General features: G+C 40.3%; 1 protein-coding gene across 5 annotated transcripts in view; it reads left to right on the top strand.

The window, feature by feature from the left end:
• Positions 1 to 861: 861 nt before the first annotated feature.
• The window catches only part of csmd1a (CUB and Sushi multiple domains 1a), a 498,833-nt gene continuing 476,533 nt past the window's right edge, over positions 862 to 23,161 (top strand). For 4 of the 5 annotated variants that reach the window (XM_072677611.1, XM_072677613.1, XM_072677612.1 and 1 more), the window contains exon 1: positions 875 to 952. In XM_072677611.1, coding sequence (XP_072533712.1) covers positions 886 to 952 — 67 coding nt within the window. In that variant the 5' untranslated portion in view covers positions 875 to 885. Of the gene's footprint in view, positions 953 to 23,161 lie in introns of all 5 variants that reach the window. The other variant, XM_072677610.1, reaches the window with a different exon arrangement.

Consider the following 23,161-nt stretch of genomic DNA (forward strand, 5'->3'; position numbering starts at 1 on the left):
AGCACACAACTGTAAGAGACGTAATTGCCTACCAGACTCCTCTAAATGCAACATATAAACAAATTTCAATTGTAGAAAAGAAGATTTCATTTTAATTCACTTTTTGTTTTCGTAAACAAATGACGTTTAGGATTTTTATTTTGTAAAAAATAAACTGAATGTGTAAAAACAGTGCTGCTTAGTTTTTTGTAAAATGTATATTGAATATTTGTATAAATAAAACTTTTTTGCAAAACTATAGCTTTGTTAAATAAATAAATACATATAAAAGAATCTTAGCAGCCTTATTTTATAAGAAAAAAAAGTTTATAACTTTACTACACATTAAAAACCTTTTTATTTACACGTTGACGTCCCCCCCCGTCCCCCCCCCCGCGCTTTTTTTTTTATCGTGCCTTCGCCCTCATCTTTACCAGCCAGCAGACCTAATGTTGTACACTCCTGGAAACGTTTGATCAGGGACGCGCCAGAGGAGCACCCATGTGTATGTCTGTGTGTGTGAGCACAACGCAGTTGGGGGGGGGGGGGGGGGCTGCTATACATTTTCTCTTTCCCCTGCATCGCACCGCGATGGTTGAGTCCAGCGCACTGCCTCGGCTCCCCCTGCTCTCTCCATCCCATTCTGCTCCCGCCACCGCACCGCTACAGCGCTCCGCTTTCTCTTTCTCTCTCTGCGGCTCCTCCCGGGTGATATGAGAGCGAACGCAGGCAAGCCCCTGCACCGCGGGCTGCGCCACGACCCCTCGCCAAAGCTGGATCTCTATGTGTTACTGTGATCGCTGAAGAAGAATCGGCAGAGGCGCGCGGAGGGCTGGTTGGGGAGGGAGGAGGAGGTGGAGGAGGTGGGGAGGGGGGGGCGCAATGCTGCGTGGAATAACAGCGGACATGCCTGCCATGGGGACATTCAAGCACATCCTGCTGCTTTTCGCAGGTCTGATCACCGCGGCGAACGGTGAGTTTCCAAAGACTTGTGTGCTTCTTCTTGTTTCCGCGTTTGCTGTGAGAGCGCTCGGCCTGTAGGAGCAATAGACTTCGTCAGGTGTGCTGGTCTTCTTCCTCCCTCCCCTGAACAAACCCTGTGCGTTGTGTTTGCGTGGCTTTATTCTGGGCATACTTTCCAAAAAAAAAGCCTTCTATTGAGTTAGAGTGTGAGGTCCAGAGTCATTTTTGGAAAGTGGCCTTCGTCTTTAATCCAGCAGGATTTATAAATAGCTGTCTTACGTGGAGTAACGACTGCTGTCTGCTATTGAATGTAGGCTGAGACGTGAAAATGCCTAACTTCAACCCAAATGGGTGACTCACGAGCTTGTTATTGGGACGAAATGGCAAGATTTAGAACGTGGCTGCGTAAAGGATGTGCACCTGAATGTGTCCAGAAATAAAGAAAAGACCATTATAGGGTTATTTTGGAGGGGAAGAGGGGGGGGGGGGGTTGCTATTGCTAAGGACAATGTGTGTGAGTGAGAGAGACTTTGAGGCTGAGAGAAAGAGCAATAGAAAGAGAGACAGGATGGAGAAAATGAGAAGAACAAAAGCACCAGATAATGAGTGATACAAACTTTTGGGGGCGTACAGGCAACCAAAGCTTAACGCAGCAGCAGGGCCCCTAAACAGACCCCCATGCCCCTTCTAGCGACTTCCAATATTAACCGAGTCTATCTGACATGTAAGGCTGATTCAGTGATCAGGATTTGATGACCGAGCCTCGCCTGTTTCGCCCATTTCTACCCGTCTCCTTAGTCAAGCAACGTCCACGGCAGCCTATCTAGCCCATATAATGAAGCAACACTCGGATATTTAGCCTTAATCCAACATAATGAGGAGATGCTGGCGTAGGATGCATGGAAGTTGCAGTCTTGGGGCTTCACGGCTGAGCCCGAGCAGCTTTTCCAAGCGTTTGGCATCCCAAGTTGAGTTGGCTTGACACATCTTTGGGGCTTGATGCCATTCAATTCGGTGGTCTCCTCAGGATTTAGTCGGTTGATACGTGCGCAGTTGCGAAACACTGCCTGACTTGTTTTATTGGCGTTTCTGGACATCTGAACGCAACAATTGGTAACGGCTGAGCCTCCTGACCAGCACGTCTTCGCTTTGACGCGATTTTGCGCTCGTGTACTTTCCCTCCCTATGGCCATCGCCGCCTGGATAGTTGATGTCGATTCGACGCTTCCATTTCCCCAAACGAGTCCCACGTGCCCAGGTCATCTCCCCACGCCCTCCCCCGAGAGCTCGTTAGGAGGTGGTAGTGGGAGGAAAGCGGCGACGTATTGCAAACTGATTGGAGTCAGATGATGCCTTAACGGTATGCACTCCTCCCCAACCTCCATTTACCTCCCAGACAGTGTGATCTATTTATTTGTTTATATGAACGAGCCCCCCCTCTTTTTTTTAGCCTTCACACTCAGCCTCCTGACCAGTCTGCGAGCTTCTCTCTCCTCCCTCTTCAGGGAGGACGCGCTTTTTTCCAGGGGAGCTGGTAATGCTTGCTTGGCCAAGCTTGTGAAAAGCCTCGTTCCCAAGCCTGTGAAAGAATCATTAGTTTTGTCATCAGAGTTAATGGCAATGACTGGCTCTGGTCTTTGTTCAGAGGCATGGGGGTGATTTGGGGGGGACAGACAATTAATCTGGATTTATGAGGTATGATGTCGCAAATTAAAAAGGGCAGTGTAACCTGACGTCGGTCCAGCAGTCTGTCCAGCAGTAGTTTACCTGTAATGTACCGTGGAGGAGATGACTTAAGAAGATGAACAAAAAAAAGAAAAAGAAAATGTGAGGCAGGGTTCAGGCTGGGGCAGAGGTCTTGGGGGGGTATCTGGTAGGAAGGTCTGATGGTGACAGTGACAATGCAAGTCATTATTTGCAGATAAGCATTCAAAACTTACACAATACACCATCATTTTTGACATACCTTCCATAAATGGAGAAGAAGGAAAATAGTGGTGGGAAATGGGGTGGGGTGGCAGTGGGGGTTCTGATAAGTAGAGAAGTATGTGTGTGGGGAGGGGATTAGTGTATTGTTTCAAACGTGTTGTGGATGCATTTGCTTTCAGACATGCCTATTAAATATTAGAGCTAGCATAGCGCCATTGATATATATGGCAATTGTGAGTCATTAGGGTGCAGTAATGACTTCTCTTCTTGTGACTTTTTGACTTCATACATCAAAACAAGGACTTGGTTCCTCAAAGTTGCACTTATCTTAAAATAATGACTTATTATGTTAAGAATCAAGTTGTTATTTCCAGAGAATACATCAAAATCCTGAGAAAAGAAGTCATCCTGTCAATATATCAAACTAAATTCTGGGACTACAAGTATTTCGAGAGAAATAGATGAGCTTTAGACATAATACATCAAAGTTGGAACATGCAACGGTCAGATTACCAGGGAGAAGAACAGAACAGGTGATCTGTTTCTCCACTCTACATGATGATAGTTGGTCTCCATAAGCCTTCTATCCAATACACATTCGGACAGTTTATCCAGAGCTGAGAAGACGAGACGGGCACCTTGTGCCTTTAATTTAAACTTTCTTCAGGAAAATAGCACAGAAATCCCAAGGACAATGTTCTTTTTTCTTATAGGAGGTTCAGCTCTCTCTCCTTTCTGGCCTCCTCCATTCAAACGCTGGTGTTGTGATCAGAGTCTGATCATGTGTTCTTTTAGCCACAGTTCCAGCAAATCAGCCATGAATGAATAAGGATTAAATGGACAGTGAAACAGCATCAACCACCAGTGTTAGCACGCCATGCTTCCCCGGCCACTGCGCTTTGCTTGTATTTAGAACAGCTCGGACTGTCAAGACTGGAAAACTATTACTGCCACCGGACAGCAGTTGTGTTTGATATAATCTTGCATTAGGCACACTCAAGCATGAAAGGGACACAGGCACAATTTAGCAGCATTACCCTGACTATAAGACGCCTGCTTGATGGCCCAAGGCAGATACACAGTGACAATTAGATGACATTGAGTTGTTGCCAAACTACAAGACATTTTGAATCTGTCCAACCTCAAGCTTCGCATGCAAATGTGACATTCGGGCTCTGGAGGGAAAAGAGATTGAGCAGAGGCCTTTCAAGGCCCCTACCCTGTATATTAAAACATGAAGGCCCTTGTTGACTCAGGCAGCCTAATTGAGCTGAAATGTCGCTTTGTTGATTAATATATGCTAATTTCTCTCATGCATATACTATTTATATACTGTTTAATGTTCGAGATGTATTTAAATCATTCTCTGCTTAGTCCGCATTTCTTTTTTGAGCAGAGATTGAGTAGTTTTTTTTGTTATTATATGAAAAATGAAGCATCAATATGAACAACCATGCAATCCCAAAGCACACAGCTTGTTGGCCAATGACATGTGGCAGCTAAAAGGAGGCCTGTCAAATAATTAAAATGCTGATCCTGTGTAAACATGCCACATCACTTAAATGACGTTGATCAGTCTGGCGGATGCAAAGTTAGATGCCAAAAACATCAATTATTTACTGGACAGCTGGCTCAATGTGACAGAAGAACCTTTTATTTTATGTTTTAAGTGGCACCTCTGGATGTCCTGCCTGCACTAGTTTCATTTCATTGTTTTTATTTATTTCTTCTTGAACTAAACACTGCATGCTTATTGTATTGAAGCATCCAGGTTCTGGACAGGATGACCTATTCAAAGTATGCATGTAAGGAACTCTCTCATACATATATAACAGATTAAAGCATTTGCATTTCAAAGCAGCCCCAGTCAGCAAAATATGGTGTTTCTTATTTATTTATTTATACATTCATTTTTGTGATTTTAGGGTTGTGGAAAGATCAGGAGCAGAAAAGGAGAAGGACCAAATGGCTTGCAAGTCACAAAATATGTGGTTTAAAAAATGCCAATTTTGAGCTAGGTTTCCTATTGTGTGGGTGTGTGTGTGTTTGTGTGGTTTTTCATTAGGTCTGTCTGCTGTTCTGGCACAGATGAAGCTGCAGATGACACTAAGCTGATAAATTTGAGACCGAATCTAGTCAGGCATTTTGTTAAGGGGGAAGATAGAGAAAAGTAAAAAAAAAAAAGCAGACATGTGGAAAATGCACTTGTATTATATTGAGTCAGGAGACTTCAAGGATTTTCTTTCTGAGGAGACACTTTATATGCGCTCAAGTCCATTGTTCCATTTAACTGCAAAATTACAACTTTTCCCTTCATGCATCCCCCATCCCCCCTAAATAACATGATTGTAAAATCACATAACATCCATAATAGTTAAACCTGATCTCAATATCAAAAGCCATCCAAAAATGAAGAGTATCAGGCCTTTACAGAAACAAAGTCTCAAAAAAGCTGATGTGCAAGAGTTGGTAATGGCCTACAGTATTGAAATATTAAACTACATCAATATCAGAGAGGGTGGGGCTGCTATGGTAGTGCCCACATAAAAAAAAAACTGGAATCTTTTTGAAAAATATATTCCAGATGGTAATTTTGGGGGTATACTTTTAGGGTTACGTGTTGTTGGAAAACATGGAAAAATATCCTTTTGGGAATGATGTATATTTAAAGCCCTCATATTTTGGGAACTATAAATGTATAAAAACGCTTGTCAAAACCAAACTGGTGCAGATGTGCTTATTGACAAATACACTGGGCATACTCACTGATGCTCTTCTGCCAGGGAAGAGGGGTGGACATGAGGATACTGCAGTCCACAACAGCGGCAGCTTGCCCGTACAATCCCACTCAAATTGTGAGACTCACTTGAGAATTTACAGAACAGCAATTCAGGCCTGCAGTCCCAGTGCAATATCCAGTAAATGGCTAAAGGCTAAACTGAGGACGTTCCTCAGCTGTCGCCTTTGTTGACACCGTTTAGAGATACAGCGCCTATGCCGAGATAGGTATAATCTGTGGTTATTAGACAAATTGTTTTGCATTTGATTTATCTTCATAGTGGCTTGTAGTGAGACTGATTCTAGTGAAGGGAGGGGAATGCAAAAATGTTGCGCTTTGTAGCAGCTTTGTGGAGGCAACAACTCCCCCACGCTTACCGCATCTGGTGAATCAGCATGGCTGGTTTAGACACGTTGCTATGGTTTTTTACTGTTTTCACTGAATTCTTCTGTTAACTATTCATCTAAATACCAATGTCTCTTAGGCATCACTGCAATGAACCCTTCATTGAGAACCCTTGTTTTCAATACAAAAGGCCTTTGACCTACAGCATCAGATGCAAATGCTCAAATGCTGCAAATGCTTCAATTCTGTATTCTTATCATTATCATCACCAGTTTACTACATGATCTGGACATGTGATGATACCCTAACTCTAGCATTGCTGCCAAATCACAACCTCATTATTCCATATTTTGTTTTGTGATTGTAGCTCTTGGCTTGATTGGATGAACCTTAGATCTTAAACCTTAGAAAACAATTATTCTAACTAACCTTTTTCCGGCAGGGTGCTCAATCCTGATCCTGTAGATCCACCACTTTAGCTCCAGTCCTAACCTAACACACCTGATCCAGGTGATGAAGGCCTACAGGGGCTTCTGAATATTAGACCCAAACAATTTGGATATGAATTCTCCAGAATGGAAAATCTCCAGAACCAGTTTAATGGCATTGTTCCAATTAACTATTATTAAGTAATATTATTAGAATATTACTTTATTATTATGGGCCCCTTTAATATATAAAGGCATGTAAACCATTAGACAGACTAATGTTCAGCCATCATCATCATACTGTAGCATATGGTGATGGTGATGGTGCCCTACATAGTGCCACTAACATAACACACCATTTTTTAATTTAAAACTGGAACTGTTACACAAGCTTTATTGAAAGTAAATAAGGATCTTTCCCTTCATTAAGGTTTTGCCAGTGACTATAAGCCTTTGTTATTCACAGAATGTACAAAACAGAGCTTTGCTACTATTACTACATCTTTGAATTTAAACATGGCCATGTTCTGAATTACATACCTAATTAGGTACACATTAACAGTGTTACTCATTTATGAGCCAATTAATATTTCAACCACAGCAGCTAAACGCGAAGGCCAAGTTCACAACAGCCGTGATGTGAACAAGCGGTCATGTGATGCTTCCGACAAGCTGCTTCACTGGTCCATCAACACAGCGACAAAGTACAAAACTGACTTGAGTGTCTAGTTAAAATATTGGCTAATTGAGGGGGAGGAGAGAGCTTTTAAATCCTCTTCCTCTCTCGTTATGGCATTTCCCCAAACACTCCCACAATATCCAGTAGCTCGAGGGTTGGAAGAGTTTGAAAAATTGTTAATTTTGTTTAAAGATGCCATCAGCTCCAACTAAAAAAACATGAGGGAAAATGATGGAGTAGAGTGCTGGAGCCATAGGCTAGCTGTGTACTAGCGAGGCAGTCTGCTTTGGGAGAAAATGATGACTTTATAGACTGCATCACAGGGCCAAGAAATTTCTGACAGAACACACATCCATTTGTGAACCAGCGAGCTGGGACTATACATGTGCTGTAAAAGGAAGCGCGCTCTACATTTCTGTTTTGCCTTGCCATTCATCACGCATATACGTTTGCTGAGGCAAATCGTCACAGGAAGATGTGCAGTTCTACTGGAGCTTCTTATGCCTGAGAAATAACTCATTTCCCCACATGGCTCATGTTTCCTGCTCACTCTGGTTTGTCGGCTCTCAGTGAGGGTGAACAGCTCAGACATTGCCCTAAAAAAGGCTATAATGCTCTGGTGTGCTCACAAACTCAGTGTCTACAAATAACAAAGTATAGAGGCAGGTTCACTATTGCAATGTGAATTCTTGTCAAAGAAGTGTTGCATTTGTTACCATGTTACAACAGTCCACTGTTGGCTGCAGAGAAAGTGGAAACAGCAGGAAGCTCTCACTGGCATTTGACACCATTCCAAAGAACAGGGAATTTAAGCACTCCAAAATTAGGCTACTGCATGTTTTGATGCTGCATGGTAGCCACTGGGTGCACATATCACCATTATCATTTCAGTCGAAATTTAGACAGGGATACATGGTTAATTAGAAAAGGAGTAGCTTTATGTATATTGCAATGCTGTGCGTTTTGGATGGTGGTGTTCTAGGAATGCCAAGAAGCTCTATTTTACCGTGGAAAAGGCATCATACATCAAACCCAAACTAGGTATGGAGGACATTTTGTGGCAATTAAGTATTTTAGAGATAATATTGATAATATGTCGGATGGTTAATTATATTATAATCTGGCATTATTTGTCAAAATCATGGGTGCTATTAAATGGAGCAATTGAAATGGTCCAAATTGACTTCGGATAAAATGGCACTGATTTCCACTGAAAGTTAAGACGTTTATTCCAGTTGCTTGTACATTTGTATACATATGGAGTTATATGGTCTATCTGTCTTCCTTTGTTTTGTTTTTTTATGAAACCAAAAGTAGTTCTTCCATTACCTTGCTCTAAAGAACCTTTTATAGCACCTTTATGTATGCCCATTAGCATTCATCAGGAAAAAATGCATTGATACATATTTTGCTGGTAAGCAAAGTGAACTGCCTTAAGTGAAAAAGTCATTTTGGTTTGAAGCTGTTCATATTTACCTGCTCTCTGGTAAGAACCGCTGAGTAAATCTAAAGTGGGGAAAACTGCAAATTTCTTTTTACATGTCAGTATAGTCAAAGTCATCCAGAGTGAATGGTGTGAAATAGAGAAACTGACTGAGTCAGAGATGTTTACAGTGGTGGTGGTTATAGAAACTGGATGTCTGAAGTATTTGATGCAGTTAAAGGGAACATCTCAAAAATTATTGTGTAAAATGGTCAAAAAATATACTGCCTGATGCCTGAGACATTGTTTTGTGATAGTTTCAATATAAAGACTTGGTTCAAAAATATATGAGAACAATAACTGTGAAAAGGTACATGGAGGGCAAAAAGTACTTACAGAAAAGCTACCTTTTTAACCCTCAGCATTACATGTAAAACATAATACATGTGAAACTGCAGGAACAAGAGTCAGTACACTTCTCTACAATTTCACTCCAAACCTCTCTGCATGACTTTATGTTCAATACAATGCTTAAATAACACATATATTTAGAATAATTGCTGAAATTTAAATAGAATTACCCAAACAGGCCCATTTGTAATCTTAAGTATCAGACAGCAGTCGTACTGCAGGTCCGGTGTTGGAACTGAGTAATATAAATGAAGTTTGTGCATACATGTGTATAATCAGTATGCAAGCATCTCTGAACGGATTGTGTGATGGAGAAAAACGTCAAGTCATTTGGAGACACAGAGAGGGGATAAGGACGTGTAATTATCTCTGAAGGCATCACACGGGCGTTTTAATTTGGCATGTCGTACATTTGTCAGTCTCTGAAGCTCTGCTGAGCTAGCTGGGGTTCCTTCTCTCTTTCTCTCTGCCACTCACCTAGTTTCTCTCTCTGTCTCTCTCTCTTTCACTCACTGAAACACACTCACTTACGCACACACAGTCCGAGTTCAAGTACTTTTTGTGTCTGTGCAGGGCTTGGCTGATCAGCTTGAAAAGATCATTTGAGTTTAGAACTGCGGAGAGCTGCAGTCGTGGACAATAGAATGAAATGCTGCAACACACACAAACACACACAAACACACACACACACACACACACACACACCTATTGTACATAAAGCAAAGATACACAGAGAGTAATTGATGCTGTAGATCTGAAGGCAGGGAGATTCAAAGGAAAAAGCTTCAGGAAAGTCTTACATAAGGCTTCAAGTAAATGCCAGCAAACTGATCAAAATTCTCAAAAGGGCAGAAGATAACCAAAAATAGGAGTTAGCAACCAGCTAGCCATCTGACATTTACCTTTTTTTATGGTGGGGATGCATTTGCTATCGGACTTGTTTACTAAATATTAGAGATGGCATATCTGCATGGGGCATCGGAAAATGCAGGATGGGATATTAGAGGGGGATAATGAAAGAATGATCTGTAACAAATCTAGACTAGCACTGTGTGATGTTATTAGCTGTGTGTTTGTTCCTGTGGAGATAGAGAGTGTTTGAGTAGTCTGAGCATGCTATTCTACTTTCAGGTGCTCCAAATTAAGTGCTTCAAATTAAAATAGCTCATTTTCAAAGCTTTTAAAAAAGAGAACATTGGTACAAAAAACAATGGTATCTAGGACTCTATAATTTACCTACTATATACAACAGAATTTAGGTATTGACACATAAGTAGTATTTCAAGATTTGAGCAAAATGTATTATTTTGTTTCATCTGTCCTAAAAAAAGCTCACAGGTTAGCTAACGAATTCTAGGAATTCATATTGTTCATCTACTGTTCTCATACTTCAAGGGCAGCAAGATGGCAGATATAATCACTGTGCAAACACCTATGCAAAAACCTTGTGTCTCCATTACAAGTACTGGAACACCTGCTCATTCATAAAATCAAGCATATTCAAAACAATTTGTTCTGCTTTTGTTGGTGTAACTGTCTCCCCTGTCCATAGAAGAAGGCTTGCTACTAAATTTTGGAGAACTTCTGTTTGGGTTTGATTGGATTCAGTGATAATCACCACCCAACCTCAACCCCAACTCCCCAACTCATCCCAAAAGTATTTGTGTCTTTATACCCCTTTTAGCCCACGCCTGCCATTAGGCCTGGTGCCAATAGGTTCATGTTTATCTGCTCCAGAGTGTCATATTCTATTGGCAGTACTTCTCTACAGGGACTAGACAAACTTTATGTGCTTCAGATTTGAGGTCTTTTACTTCATATACTCTCAAAATAACAGAGTAACTGTCTGGAAAAATGTGCATTTGTCAAATGTGTCTCTGTACCAGTTTTCTCTCTTTTAGTGAGGCACGCAAAAATATTTTAGTGTTAATTGCACCTCCTTGTGGAGAATCTTGAATGACTGAGTGGAAGTAATAAAAGTATGGTAAACTAGACTAGTGTGACTGGGGAAAAAAGCTAATAAAAATACAAATTCCACCTCCTGGTTTCTCCTAAAAAGCTCATGAAAAACCCACAGCAGTGAATGCTGTATTGGAGTAAGGCACTTCTGTAGGTTTGTTAGGTGCCATCACTGCACAAGACGCATTTTCGACCACATTATCACTCAACAAATTGCAGCAGTAAAGCACTAATGCACAGTTTAATGGCAGCATTGCACAAATAGTACGTCTTTGGGTCTTGTTAACGCCTTGCAAGATGTTCTGTTCAGTCATTACATTTTGTGCTTCTCTTTAAAACAAGACACTGATGTTTTAGCCATCATCGAAGGAGTCCGTACGAGAACAAAATCATTAGTCCTGTTGCCTGTTAGACTGTTTGTGATGTTAGACACTTTTAATTATGTGTGCAGCTATTCAGATATCAGATTAGCAATCATCCGTAGCTTTACTGCTGAGGCTGGCTGTGATTGCTATTGATTTTGATTCTGTTTTTTTCAGTCCGCATAGCTGGACTGAGGCTTATTGATATTCACTTCCTCATGTGTTTAAGACATATGTCAGAAACTGACTCATTCTTTCAACTTGCTCTATTTATGAAGTACTTCTAACATGGCCAACGGGTTTTTTCATCTAGATGTAAATGAGTCTAATCTGTTTTTTTTTGTTGTTTTTTTTTAATGACTCCCATACAAGAACAAGTGAACAGGATGTGTTTTGGACCAGATAAGGACTTTCAAATCAACCCTGCTGTCTGTTCTGAGATCATGTGATTGAAGAAGCTACAACTCAGGTGTAAGCTCCTCAGGTGAATCTAACCTGCCACCGATTGTTTGTGAAGATGCAGTATATACAGGCACAGTTCTTACTCAATTCATCATTTCATGCATAAAAGTGTCTGACGGTGTGTCTTGTAGCAGCCTGTGTGGCTTGCCTGTCATTTCAGCTCCCCAAAGTAACAATCCTTATTTGCTTTCGCCAAGATGCAATTGAGCATAAAGGGTACATGTCAGACATTGGCAGATTTGACAACCCCCCATCGTGACGCACCTACGTGTATGATCTGCGAAAGAGTGCACGGCACATTCCTCCACGGTATTCGCTTAAATGATTTAAGTGAACGTTTTAAATGTTATTACACACTGTGAGAGAATTTTTTTATCTCTGTATTAAACTGGCTGGAAAAAAAGGTGTGGCGACCTGAATGGCCAGCTAATCTTCAAAGTGTGTAGTGTATCTTGCAGTATATCAAGCACTTTCACTGTGTTAACTGTATGTTTGGGAAATTGTGCAGTATACTGACACATATTCTAGTGCTTGGTATGTACCTGTAACAGGCAGGGAGGTTGGCAAATTTATATCAATTTAATAACTTACAGGAATTACAGTACCAGTCAAAAGTGTGGGCACACCTGGTTTAGTGTGTGCTGATCATCATTTTAATGTTAGGGTGACCATATTTCATGTTTTCAAAACTATGGAGGACTCTAGGGACACAGGGTTATCCACCCTAGTTAGAATGTCATGGCTGGGGGAGGTTTAAAGTAGGCCTAAGTTGTAGGTTGAACTGAAAGGAGGTTATTTGGTCATATAGGCTGTTAGTGCTATTTATTGGTCTTACTAAATGAGCAAATGTTAATGGACTAATGTAGTAATGTAGTTGCATGGTTTGAAAGGTATTTCCATCCTCACACATACACATTGCCACGAGCCTACTTGAAACTCCCCCAGCCACAACATGCTAAGTATGGTGTATACCCTTGTGTCCCCAGTGTGCTCATTTTTGAAAACAAAAGTATGGTCACCCAAGCTTATTTTTTATGACAATGATCAGTACACATTCAACCAGGTGTATCCAAATGTCTGACTGGTACGGTATGTTAAGATATTTTCTTGCACGGTTAGTTTATTTGGGATCTCTTACCTGTCACAATACATTAAAACTTACCCTGCTGTGTGGGTCTGTACTTTAGCCTGGCGAGCTCTTTTAGACAAGAGGGTGATTAAAATAATAATGGTGTGAATTGTATGGCTTTTACACACAACCCAGTAGTCAGAAACACTTAAGGGTTAAAATGAAAATGGACTTTTGTGGCACAAATCTTCAGGGTGAATCTGTTTGATTGCTATGAAAAGCCAAGTTTGGGACACTGCTGTGGGAATAAGTGCTAACCGATCCAAATTTCTGCATATTTTATTAAGCAATAAAGAAAATAGTGGCACACAGAAAGTACCAATTCTACACGCTGATATATTTTACTTTGTGTAGCTTGAACATGGACAAGTAATAGGTCCTCGGATGGAACATTTAAACCAGTAAAGAAAAGGTTGATTCTCATTATGTTGACAGAATGGCCACTAGGGGTGGAGAAATAAGCTATCTTCATGAAATACCCATGTTACCTTTTCCACCATGTTAAACTCGTCCCTATAATTGTATTTATAGTTTAACACACCGTGACAAATAACTACATATTTGTTCTTAACAGGAGTTTTCATTTTAACCCAACTGTTGCCTTTGAGAACTGTTAAGGATTCTCTTTATTTTCATATGACCTTCAGTTCTTCTTCACACCTGCTCTACCTCTTGAGTGAAGTTTTACAAACCAATAGCTCATTATTGTCACATTAAAGTCCCAATGGCACTTTTGCATCTTTCGAAGGACAGTGGTCATATTTATTCCCCATCTCCCACAATTCCCACAAATACCTTTCTCCAACCTCTTGACTTAAGTGTCACCGGCTTTCATTATTCGTGCTAGCAACATCCGCACAGCATGCACGCAGTGCATGAAGGCTCAGTGGAGAAGCATTTGTTGCTGAAGTTGCTGAAATATTTTAGCAGTATTTGCTGATGTTAAAATCTGCAGTAATGGAGCAGGCTATTTAAACGAGCTACCGTTCCTTGTAGTGTATGCTTAATCAGAAAGCCTTCTGGATAATCTATTCTTAGTTAATATTGTTTATGCCTGCTTGAGCCTTTATGGAATGTTGTACCAGAATGAACTGCATCATTGTTTGGAGTAATCTTTCAATAACTAGTGAACTGGTTCCTTAAAGAAAGGGGATTCTTTGTAAATGGAATGGACTGCTGATTGATTTAGACACAGCATAGGGCAGTCAGAAAAGATCCCATTTACATTCATCATTCAAAGGCATTGTAAAAAACAGCCTATTTGTTTCTAGGGGATAAAGACAGGTTGAAAAATGTCCCTTTATAATTGGACTATAGGGGGAAGGATAAAATGGAAGGGAAGGGTAAGATATGTGCCCCTGGCTGTGATTTTGTGTCTCTGCCCTTAAGACCTGTTACCTGAATTGATGAAGCAGATGACTGTCTGGCACACAAATAGTGCACAGCTTCACTAGTAATTTGCTAGTCAACCAATTCAATGCAGAAGTGCAGCCAGGGAGGTTTCCGTTTAAAGTTTAAACGTGTCTTAGCGATGAACTTCAGGATTGCTCTGCTGGGGAAGTATTGATTGAGGAACTTAAAAGAAGAGAGGGCCATAAAAGTCACTTCCTCTCAAGTCAAGCTTACAGTAGCCTGCATTTCCAGGCAAAGCTCAGAGCACCTCCAAAGTGGCATTGGTTTTCCCATTACGAGGAGTACAGGTCATTTCAAATGGACCTCAGCTAACGTATTGTAGACAAACAGTCCATCCATATGAATAGACAGAGGCTTTTCTATCCCATTGCAAATCTGGAGTAGCTCCAGACACCACTGCGGAAAAGATCCAGAAGTGGATGACTTGCAATATATGATCTCAAAACACAAGAGCTCCTTATGGAGTTTTTTTTTACTTTTAACTAGTACACTTTTTGTGGAGGTTCTTTAAACATTACAAAGGTTTTTGAAATCCGTGAAAAGAAAACATTGAAAAGTTCTGAACGGAACCAAAAGTAGGTCTTCTCCACCGAGCCCTTTTTGGCACCTTTATTTTTAAGAGTGTTACTGCTAATTCTGAGTTGAGCCTGACAGAACATCTGGCCACATTTGATAAAGTCTGAAGTAGCAGAAAGACCGTGGGTGACAGCAGAGTTTATCTAGTGCTTAGAGGTCTTGGAGAGGTTTCATCATTGTTGAGTATTTAGATTAGTTTGCTCTGAAGCTTTGTTTATTCCCACTGACCTAATACCAATTTCATTAACCTTGCTCAAAGTAATTTGGTATGTCCACAGAACCTGTAGTAAGTGGTGTTCTTAGTCTAGGTCAAGTAATTATGCTTAGGTCAGCTCTGGACATTAAGTGAAGAACATTTTTTCAACTGAACATGGAAAGTATAAAATGTCACTTAACCAGCCATGGTCTTCCAACAGTAAATTGCTAGGAGTAGACTGTAGTACCCTTAAAGTTTCATTACAGTTTGCTTGGTATATTTGAGGTGCTTGACTTTTTAGCAGGACAGATAATGAAGCATACAGTAGCTGGCTGGGTTTCTTTTTTTTCCTCTGGAGAGTTTCAAACATTGTATGTGGTGATACCACCAGTCCTGGGTGTATTTTAGTTTCATTGATATCACAAAATAAATTGCACTGGGGTCATGACACTCCTTAGAGAGATACCTCTTTTGTTCTTCGCTGTTAATGGTCACTAAACAACGTTCTTGAGCTCTGTTCCTACATACCAGTAATACAGGTTACTAAACTGATGATATAGCATCTTTTTGCTTATTACTGCTTGATCACTCAGTATAATTTAATCCCACCAGAAAATTATGCTTTTGCTGAGTCTGTTCAAGCTCTGGAAAAAAAGTTGGTATATAACCAATTAATACCACACTGACACTCTTAATTTAACTTGAATCTCTGGAATTATTTGCTATGTTTGTGATGAATGGAATTTCCTGTAATGTAATCTGTTTAGGAAACAATCTCATTCCGCTGCAGTAGGCAATGCCTCGTGGACTGCCTGGGAGTCCCTGGACCCTGGTTTGAAAACCGCTGCCGTAATGGGCAATCCCACTGTGCTGTTGCACAGTTCAGTGCTTTGAAATTGTGTTTAAGAGAGCCCCATATTTGATCAGCAACTTGCTTTTCTCATTTGATCTCAACTCCCTCATTCTTTCAGCAATTTTGTCTTGTACTCTATGCATTTTTGAGGCGTATAGTTTCCATGGCAACTGATGCAGCACTTATGTCGGAGATAAGCGAGTGAGAAAGGAAGCTCCGGAGAACTTCTGCCTGAGCTGATGTGTTTTTGTGGCCTCCAATTTGAAATCTGCATTTGCATCTGATGGCTTTCGCATCATTATATGTATTAGCAAACTCCTGTATTCCTGTTGGTTTAGGCTCCAATCTTGTCTGAGAATAGAAAGGCCTCCTCCCATGTGATAGGAGGTGTTCTAAGCTGTAGATAGGAATAACCAGTAAACACATTTTCTAATGTTTTTAAGGCTCAATTCAATATGCATAGTTGACCTAAATGAAATGTGGATGTAAAAAAGAATATTTGACTAAACTAAGCTGAATTCTATAGTCAGTTACTTTACTATTCTAAGTTGACCTGACTTGACATTTTTTTTGTGTCTTTGCCTTTTTCCTCCAAAAATAAAAGCTATGTCATTAACCAGAGGATCAGAAAGGGGTTGCAAACCCCTTTGTTGAAGGAATGTTCACAAATGTCTCCCCAGAAGATAATCTTAACTCAGCGGGAGAATAGAATCAGAAGGCACTAAAGCACTAAGGCACATTCATTCTAATGGATGCCTTATTATTCATCGGGCAGTCTAATGTAGTCTTTGGCTCTTGAAGAAATCTACATAGAAGTGCTGATACGAGCAATTTGGCCCATTCCTCTTTAAGAGCTCAAAAGTTGGGAAAGTTTTTTGCCGCGTTGTGCCTGTATGTGCACGGAATGCCTTCTCCTTTATTAGCATAGCAGTGTGTGTGTAAGTGGGGTTAGAGCGAGAGAACGCTGCTGCGTGAGCAGGGTCATGCTGATTGTGGTGGCAGGACGTGGAAAACTAACAGCGTGGCGCCCTTAAACCTTTCCCCTTCTGGTTTCTCGATACCCAGCGTTCCCCCCTCCGCATGCGTGTCAGCAGCCCGGGCCAGCATGTCCGTCACATTCTAATGAGCTGTCAGGCCCAAATTGATGGCGTTAACACCAAGAATTTGCACATTCAATTCACAGCTGCATGTAAATCGTCACCGCGTAACATAAAGCTTAAGCTGCTCTATTACAAACGGTCATGGCAAGGTTTGGCCTAAAGATTGCCTGATGTTTGTTAGGATGCCACTGGGTGCCAGGAGTCTGAGGAAAGGATAAATGTCTTATTCATGTGAAAGTGTTTGTCAGCTCCCCCTGCTGCTCTCGGAATTCATGATGATTCATTAAAAGAGCTTTTTAGAACCTGGGAATGAACGGTTTTGAAGTTAAGCTCATGTAGAGAATTGAAGGATTGGAAAACTAATTGGTCCTATAGCACACAACCCACCCCATTCATCCTCCCACCAAAATTACTGCTCCATTGAGTCTCAGAGTAACAAATGCAGAAATGATAATGGGAACAGCATGAGATGCATTTGCAGATGACATAACAGTTTTGACGGATTAAAACAGTACACAGATATATTGGAAAACCACAGAGATTTTAAGTCTTATTTGCTTTTGATTTCCACACCCTAATATAATTAGATACACTGGCAGTTAAGAAAAAAATCGTTCATATATATATATATATATATATATTTGTTTGTAATACACTGATGTTTTGGATGCGTTTGAAAGGATCCATCCCTTCTTTTTTGGTTAATAAGCACAAAAAAGAACTTGATATGCCAATAAGACAAAGCAAGATCAGAGCTGGGCAGAACACTATGAAAAAATAGTGACAGCTGAATGCTGAACGCACTGTTCTAGTTGTAAGGAGTAATGCACTCCTTTACAATACATGAACTCTGCAGAAGTTTGACACAATATTTTACTTTATACCGTGCTGCTAATTACACATTAACAATAGGCTACATGCAACTGCTGGTAATACGTTCACTGCCACAGGTGGCTTAAAGTATTCATAGTGTTCTCTTATGTAATTGCACACATGTGTAATATGGTAGGGCTATTTACATTTGTAATTACCTACCTAATTATGCCCTTCACAGGAAACAATCACCTTTCTCATATTTAGCTAGCTGTAGCTGTATGCTTGTGTACTGTTTGCTTGTGTGATGCATTAAGTGTTAACTACACAGTTATTAGTGTAGCATAGTGGCTAACAACACTGACTTGAATCTCCAGGCAGGCAAGCACACCACACTTAATCAGTCCATGGACAAGACACCTAACACTACATTCATCTACCTGACTATGATTCAGATGCAAGTCACCAAAAACTGTCTAGGTGAACTTAAAGTGGGACCTGGGACACCTTTGGGTAAATGCAATGGGGGACCTGCATAAAAACTATACAGTTTGTTGTTCTTCTGGGTTTTGTGAGCTTGCCACATGTAAATGCGATAATACTATATTGAATATATTATTTGTTTATTGGAACAATGTATAGATTTTTATGGCCAATGCAATCACCAGGTTTAAAGTACTTGTTGTGCTGTGTTGAGAAATGTGTGGAGTAGAGAAATCTGGCCACTATATGAGGTGTGTGGACAACAGTGCCGGATGTGTGGAAGCAATTGATTTGTGTATTTTTACAAACACACAATCTATATCTATGTGTACATAGAATCTACATAAAATCTGTGTGCATAGAATATACATACAATCTATACATTGTGGGGATTCAAGTCAGTGTTGTTACCCATTATGCTACACTAATAACTATGTAGTTACACTACACAAGCATACAGCTACAGCTAGTTAAATGTGAGAATTCCAGGTTACACTGTTTGAAATCATGCTGCTTGCCCTCAGCAGCTGGAGTCTAAGGAAGCACAATTGGTCCTGCTCTCAGGGGTGGGTTGATGGCACTTCCTCCCCACATCACATCCTCCCCACAGTGTGATGTTGGCCTTAGCTTTTGTATCGGAGCCGGGGAGCCGTGCTTTCCTTCAAGCGCACTGGCTAACTAGTGATGCAGCATCAGCGGCAGCTGGAAAAGAGGCAGTGGCTGCTTTCACATGTGTCGGAGGAGACGTGCTAGTCTTCACTCTCCTAGTGTTGGAGACATTGCTAGGGGAAGTTCACATAAACAGGGATTGAGCAATTGCCCTTTTAAATTGGGTAGAAAATGGAAAATTAAGAAAAGAAAACATAAGGATGTACAGATTACTAATACTAATACCACTTTATACTGTAAATATGAGTCTTTCCTTTATCAGTTATTTCATGTTAAAGGCAATGTGATATTTAGGTCAGTATCAGAAAGCTACTGTATCTAAAGATTGCTGATCAGCCTGCTATTGTTGTATGCAGCAAAAACTAGGCCGAAGGTGGACTGTCATGATTGTATGCATGCCTAATTCAATTAGATTCATCATCCGTATGGGCTTATGTTTTGTATCGCAAGTAACATCTGTGTAGATTTGCCACAGTCTTGAACCACTGTAGACAAGGCAGGATTTGACAGCCTTCCGTCATGTGTAATCAGACTCCTACTGCTGTAGATTACTGGAGATTAACCGGTTCCATTCATCGATGATGAATGGTGGTGCTTATGTCCGTGCTACCTCCTCGACTGGCTTCAGAACTGCAGATGTGCTGATAGGTAAATCATGAAATCTATGATTCATTACCAGGTGCTTCATGCATACTGCAATGCTTATAATGTAGTATGTTGTGTTAATCTTCTTGAACCAACTAATCCCATTATAGCCCAGAAAGCTTGTTTCTTAGGTTTGTGAAGTGCAGGCACACTGTGCATATGTGGAAACAAGGATGGGGAGGCGGTGGTGCGACAGTCCAGTCACGTGTGCTACAAGTAGATCCCTTCTATTGTACATATGGGAGCCATGCTCCCCACTTCATTCCACAATGGCTGATCGCAATCAGTTTAATACAGCCGGGCCCTTGAATGAGGTCCACGGGGGGAAATTGGAAGGGACGAATGACACACTGTCGACATCTTTCTGAAACCGTATCACCATATCATCTCTTTGCTTACAAATCGGGCCAATATTTCATGTGACAATTGATTAAATGGTGCCTTGCGTGTTGGTGGTGGATCTGGTGGTTGAGGAAGAACTATACAGCAAATGCACTACTGAAAATAAAGGTGCCATAAATGATTCTCTGGACTGAGGGCATGGAAAACCAGCAGTGTCACCAGCAATGGTTCAGAAACTGGTGTTTAGGGACCTCCAGACGATCCAGATCTAACACACGGTGCAAAATGTCGACTGTGTAGAGGGGTCTTGAGGAGCAGTTTTGAGAAATATGGCTCTGAAGAACCTTTGGGTAGATGGTACCTAAAAGAAGAATGCTAAATCTGTCAGTGTGAAGAACATTTAAAAAGATGCTCCGTGTACAGAGAAACATTCAGGAACTTTTATTTTTCAGCATGTACACAAGAAACAGCAGGAGGCGGGCATGAACATTTCTCATGAGGGTAAATGGTAAATCATCTCTCGCCTGGTGGCAATGTTACTTTGCTTTCTGCGTCGTCCCTAAGGGCGTCACCAGGTAATAAGTGTCTAAGTAGGTGTATCTATCATACTGAATGCTAGCACTTAGCATAAAGCAGGAATGCATGCTTCAATTAACCGCTTCCCTACAGCTACAAAAAATAGATCCTGAAATCAATCAAAAGGCGGTTCAAGTAGGCATGACGAGGTGGGAAATGCATCACCCCCCCCCCTTCCCCACCCTTTTCAAATCGCGTTATCTTCAATAGCCGAAGAAGAGGGAGGCATTTATTAATACAGTGACAAACAGAATAAAAATGGCAAAAGCCAAGGAGCTTAATCTAGTTTTACATTTTTTGCTGAGGATGAATCAAAGGGGCACAAGCCTTTCACACTGTACTGCTGGGAGTTCTAAACACTTAAATAGGAATTCCACAGATTTTTCTGCAAAATTTCTGCATTTCCATTAAATTACAAATGTAAAGAAGCTCATTCACAGTGGTTTGATGTCAAATTCTCTGTTATAGTGAGTCAGAATGGTTAAAATACAGATTTCTAAAGAATTAATCTCCTCCAAAAGTCTCATAGATAGGTATTGCATGTAGCTTTTATGAATATAATTATATGGTAGTTTTGAGAAGGTTTGGCCTGAAATGTATAAAATACACTCATGGCAAAGGGGTACTGCTTTATGTTGTAAGGAAAAAATCTAGGAAAATATTTAGCACTTTTTTAAACATTATTGTCACATATAAAACCCCAGAAGCCACATTTCTCCTTGAATGTTTAGGATAATAAAAAAAATGTCTAGATTTGTGTTGTAGACTTCATCACCACCATTGTGATAAATTTTCTATAATACACCATCTCCCATCAAACCACTTTGAATGTAAATTATGTAAATCACATTTTGATGTGAATTATGCTGAAATTTAGAAACATCCATAAAGTTCCCCTTTAACAGAAAGTCCACCGAGGACTCAGTTTAATTAAAAACACACAACACTCAGTTTAATGAAACACTCCCTGTCATCACAGTGATCTATTTCTAAGGTATAAACAAGACTCGATTTATGAAAGATGGTTTACTTTCGTCATGGGATTTTTGTCACTACGTCTGTGAACCTGTGTTGAATGGGAAATAGAGTTGTAATTCCTCATCAGCCACAGTTTTGGTGCCTCTACAAAGAGTTTCTTTCTGTGAAGTTAGATTAAACTGCTCTCATGACAGACTAAAACAGCTATTGTGACAAATAGCAGTGACCTAGAATTTTAGCATAATTAAACTTTTCTGTAATGAGCCTTCATTTGAATTGGCACTTGATTACAGTTGTAGGCTGATCGTAAAAGGAGCTTTTTGTCACTTGGAATCCCTCGGAAGATTGGGAGTAGCCCGTTCTTCATTTCTGATGTGCATTAGATTGCATACAACAATTGTACAGAATTCAGAATGAATTCAAAACGTACATTAGCGAAACTGCAGTGAGAGTATGCACTTAAATGAGTTGCTCAGTGTTGCAGTCATAATGTTATGTTTGCAGTGGATACTTCATTTCAGAGACTGTGCAGTGAATGGGTTTTAATTCATGCCTGCGGAAGGTGAGCTTGGACAAACCTTTCAAAGCGAGATTAAAAGAAAACAGGCTAGATCATATACACAGAGGAAATGAAGTGGAAATGTAAAGGCAATGGGAGCTGAAGCTTAGCTATTCCACAGGGGAAAAAATCAGGGCCCAAAAAAGAGGTGCATGTGAAGTTTTTTTTTTTTCAGTTTTCTGTAGTTCATACTTTTCCCTCAGTAATCCTCACAAATTTCACATTCATTTTTAAGGTGGTGCTCCTTTCTGATTTTCTTTCAAGTCAATTTATAGCTGTTTCGCTAGGACCACCGGCCATGTAACTGCGAGATGATGTGAAGCTGGTGGATCTATGAGACAGGAGGAGTTAGTGTACAGTGATGGATGACGAGGCTGAAATCTCCTCCAGTCTTTTCACCTCTTTTGGCCTCTCTCTGCCAACTAGCACTTCTCCGCTGCCTTCTGTCGTCCAGACTTATTCCAGTTTCATAATTGGTTGGCTTGGTCTTCAGTTAGAAGAAATCTTCCCTCTGGTGATTTTTTGCCCCCACCCCCTCCTCACTTCAGCAGAATTGGAATGAGGCGCGTCACAAGATTCACACTAATTGCTATAAATGTAACCTGTGAAAGTGCTTCTCTCATGTCTCGCCTCTCATCAGACGGATTTGCAGATATGGCATTAAAAACCTGGTTGTCTTTTTAGTGCCATCTACAGCTCTTTGGAAGAGAAAAATGGAACAGTGCTGTTACTTTTAATAAGAAAAGAAACACAGAATTAATCATGTTTCTTATGGAATACATGGATGTGAAAATTAAAAAATAATAAAATAATAAATTATTATTAACATTTTTTAAGATAAAATCCATATAACCCATATACATGTACATCAAGCATTATATACATATATATATATATATATATATATATATATATATTTGTTCGGTCATCTATGTACAGTCTTATGCTTAGGTCTGGGCATCCCTTTTTATTCATTTTCTAAGAAAAAATAAGTGCACACACCAGGTTGGAGTTTTGTAATGTGTACACGTAAGCACATAAACAGTAATTGTGCTGTAGAATGTGCAGAAGTCTTTTTATTATCTTGATCTACACCAAATTTGAACCTTA

Source organism: Salminus brasiliensis, chromosome 4 (assembly GCF_030463535.1).
Source record: "Salminus brasiliensis chromosome 4, fSalBra1.hap2, whole genome shotgun sequence".
Taxonomy (NCBI): Eukaryota; Metazoa; Chordata; class Actinopteri; order Characiformes; family Bryconidae; genus Salminus; species Salminus brasiliensis.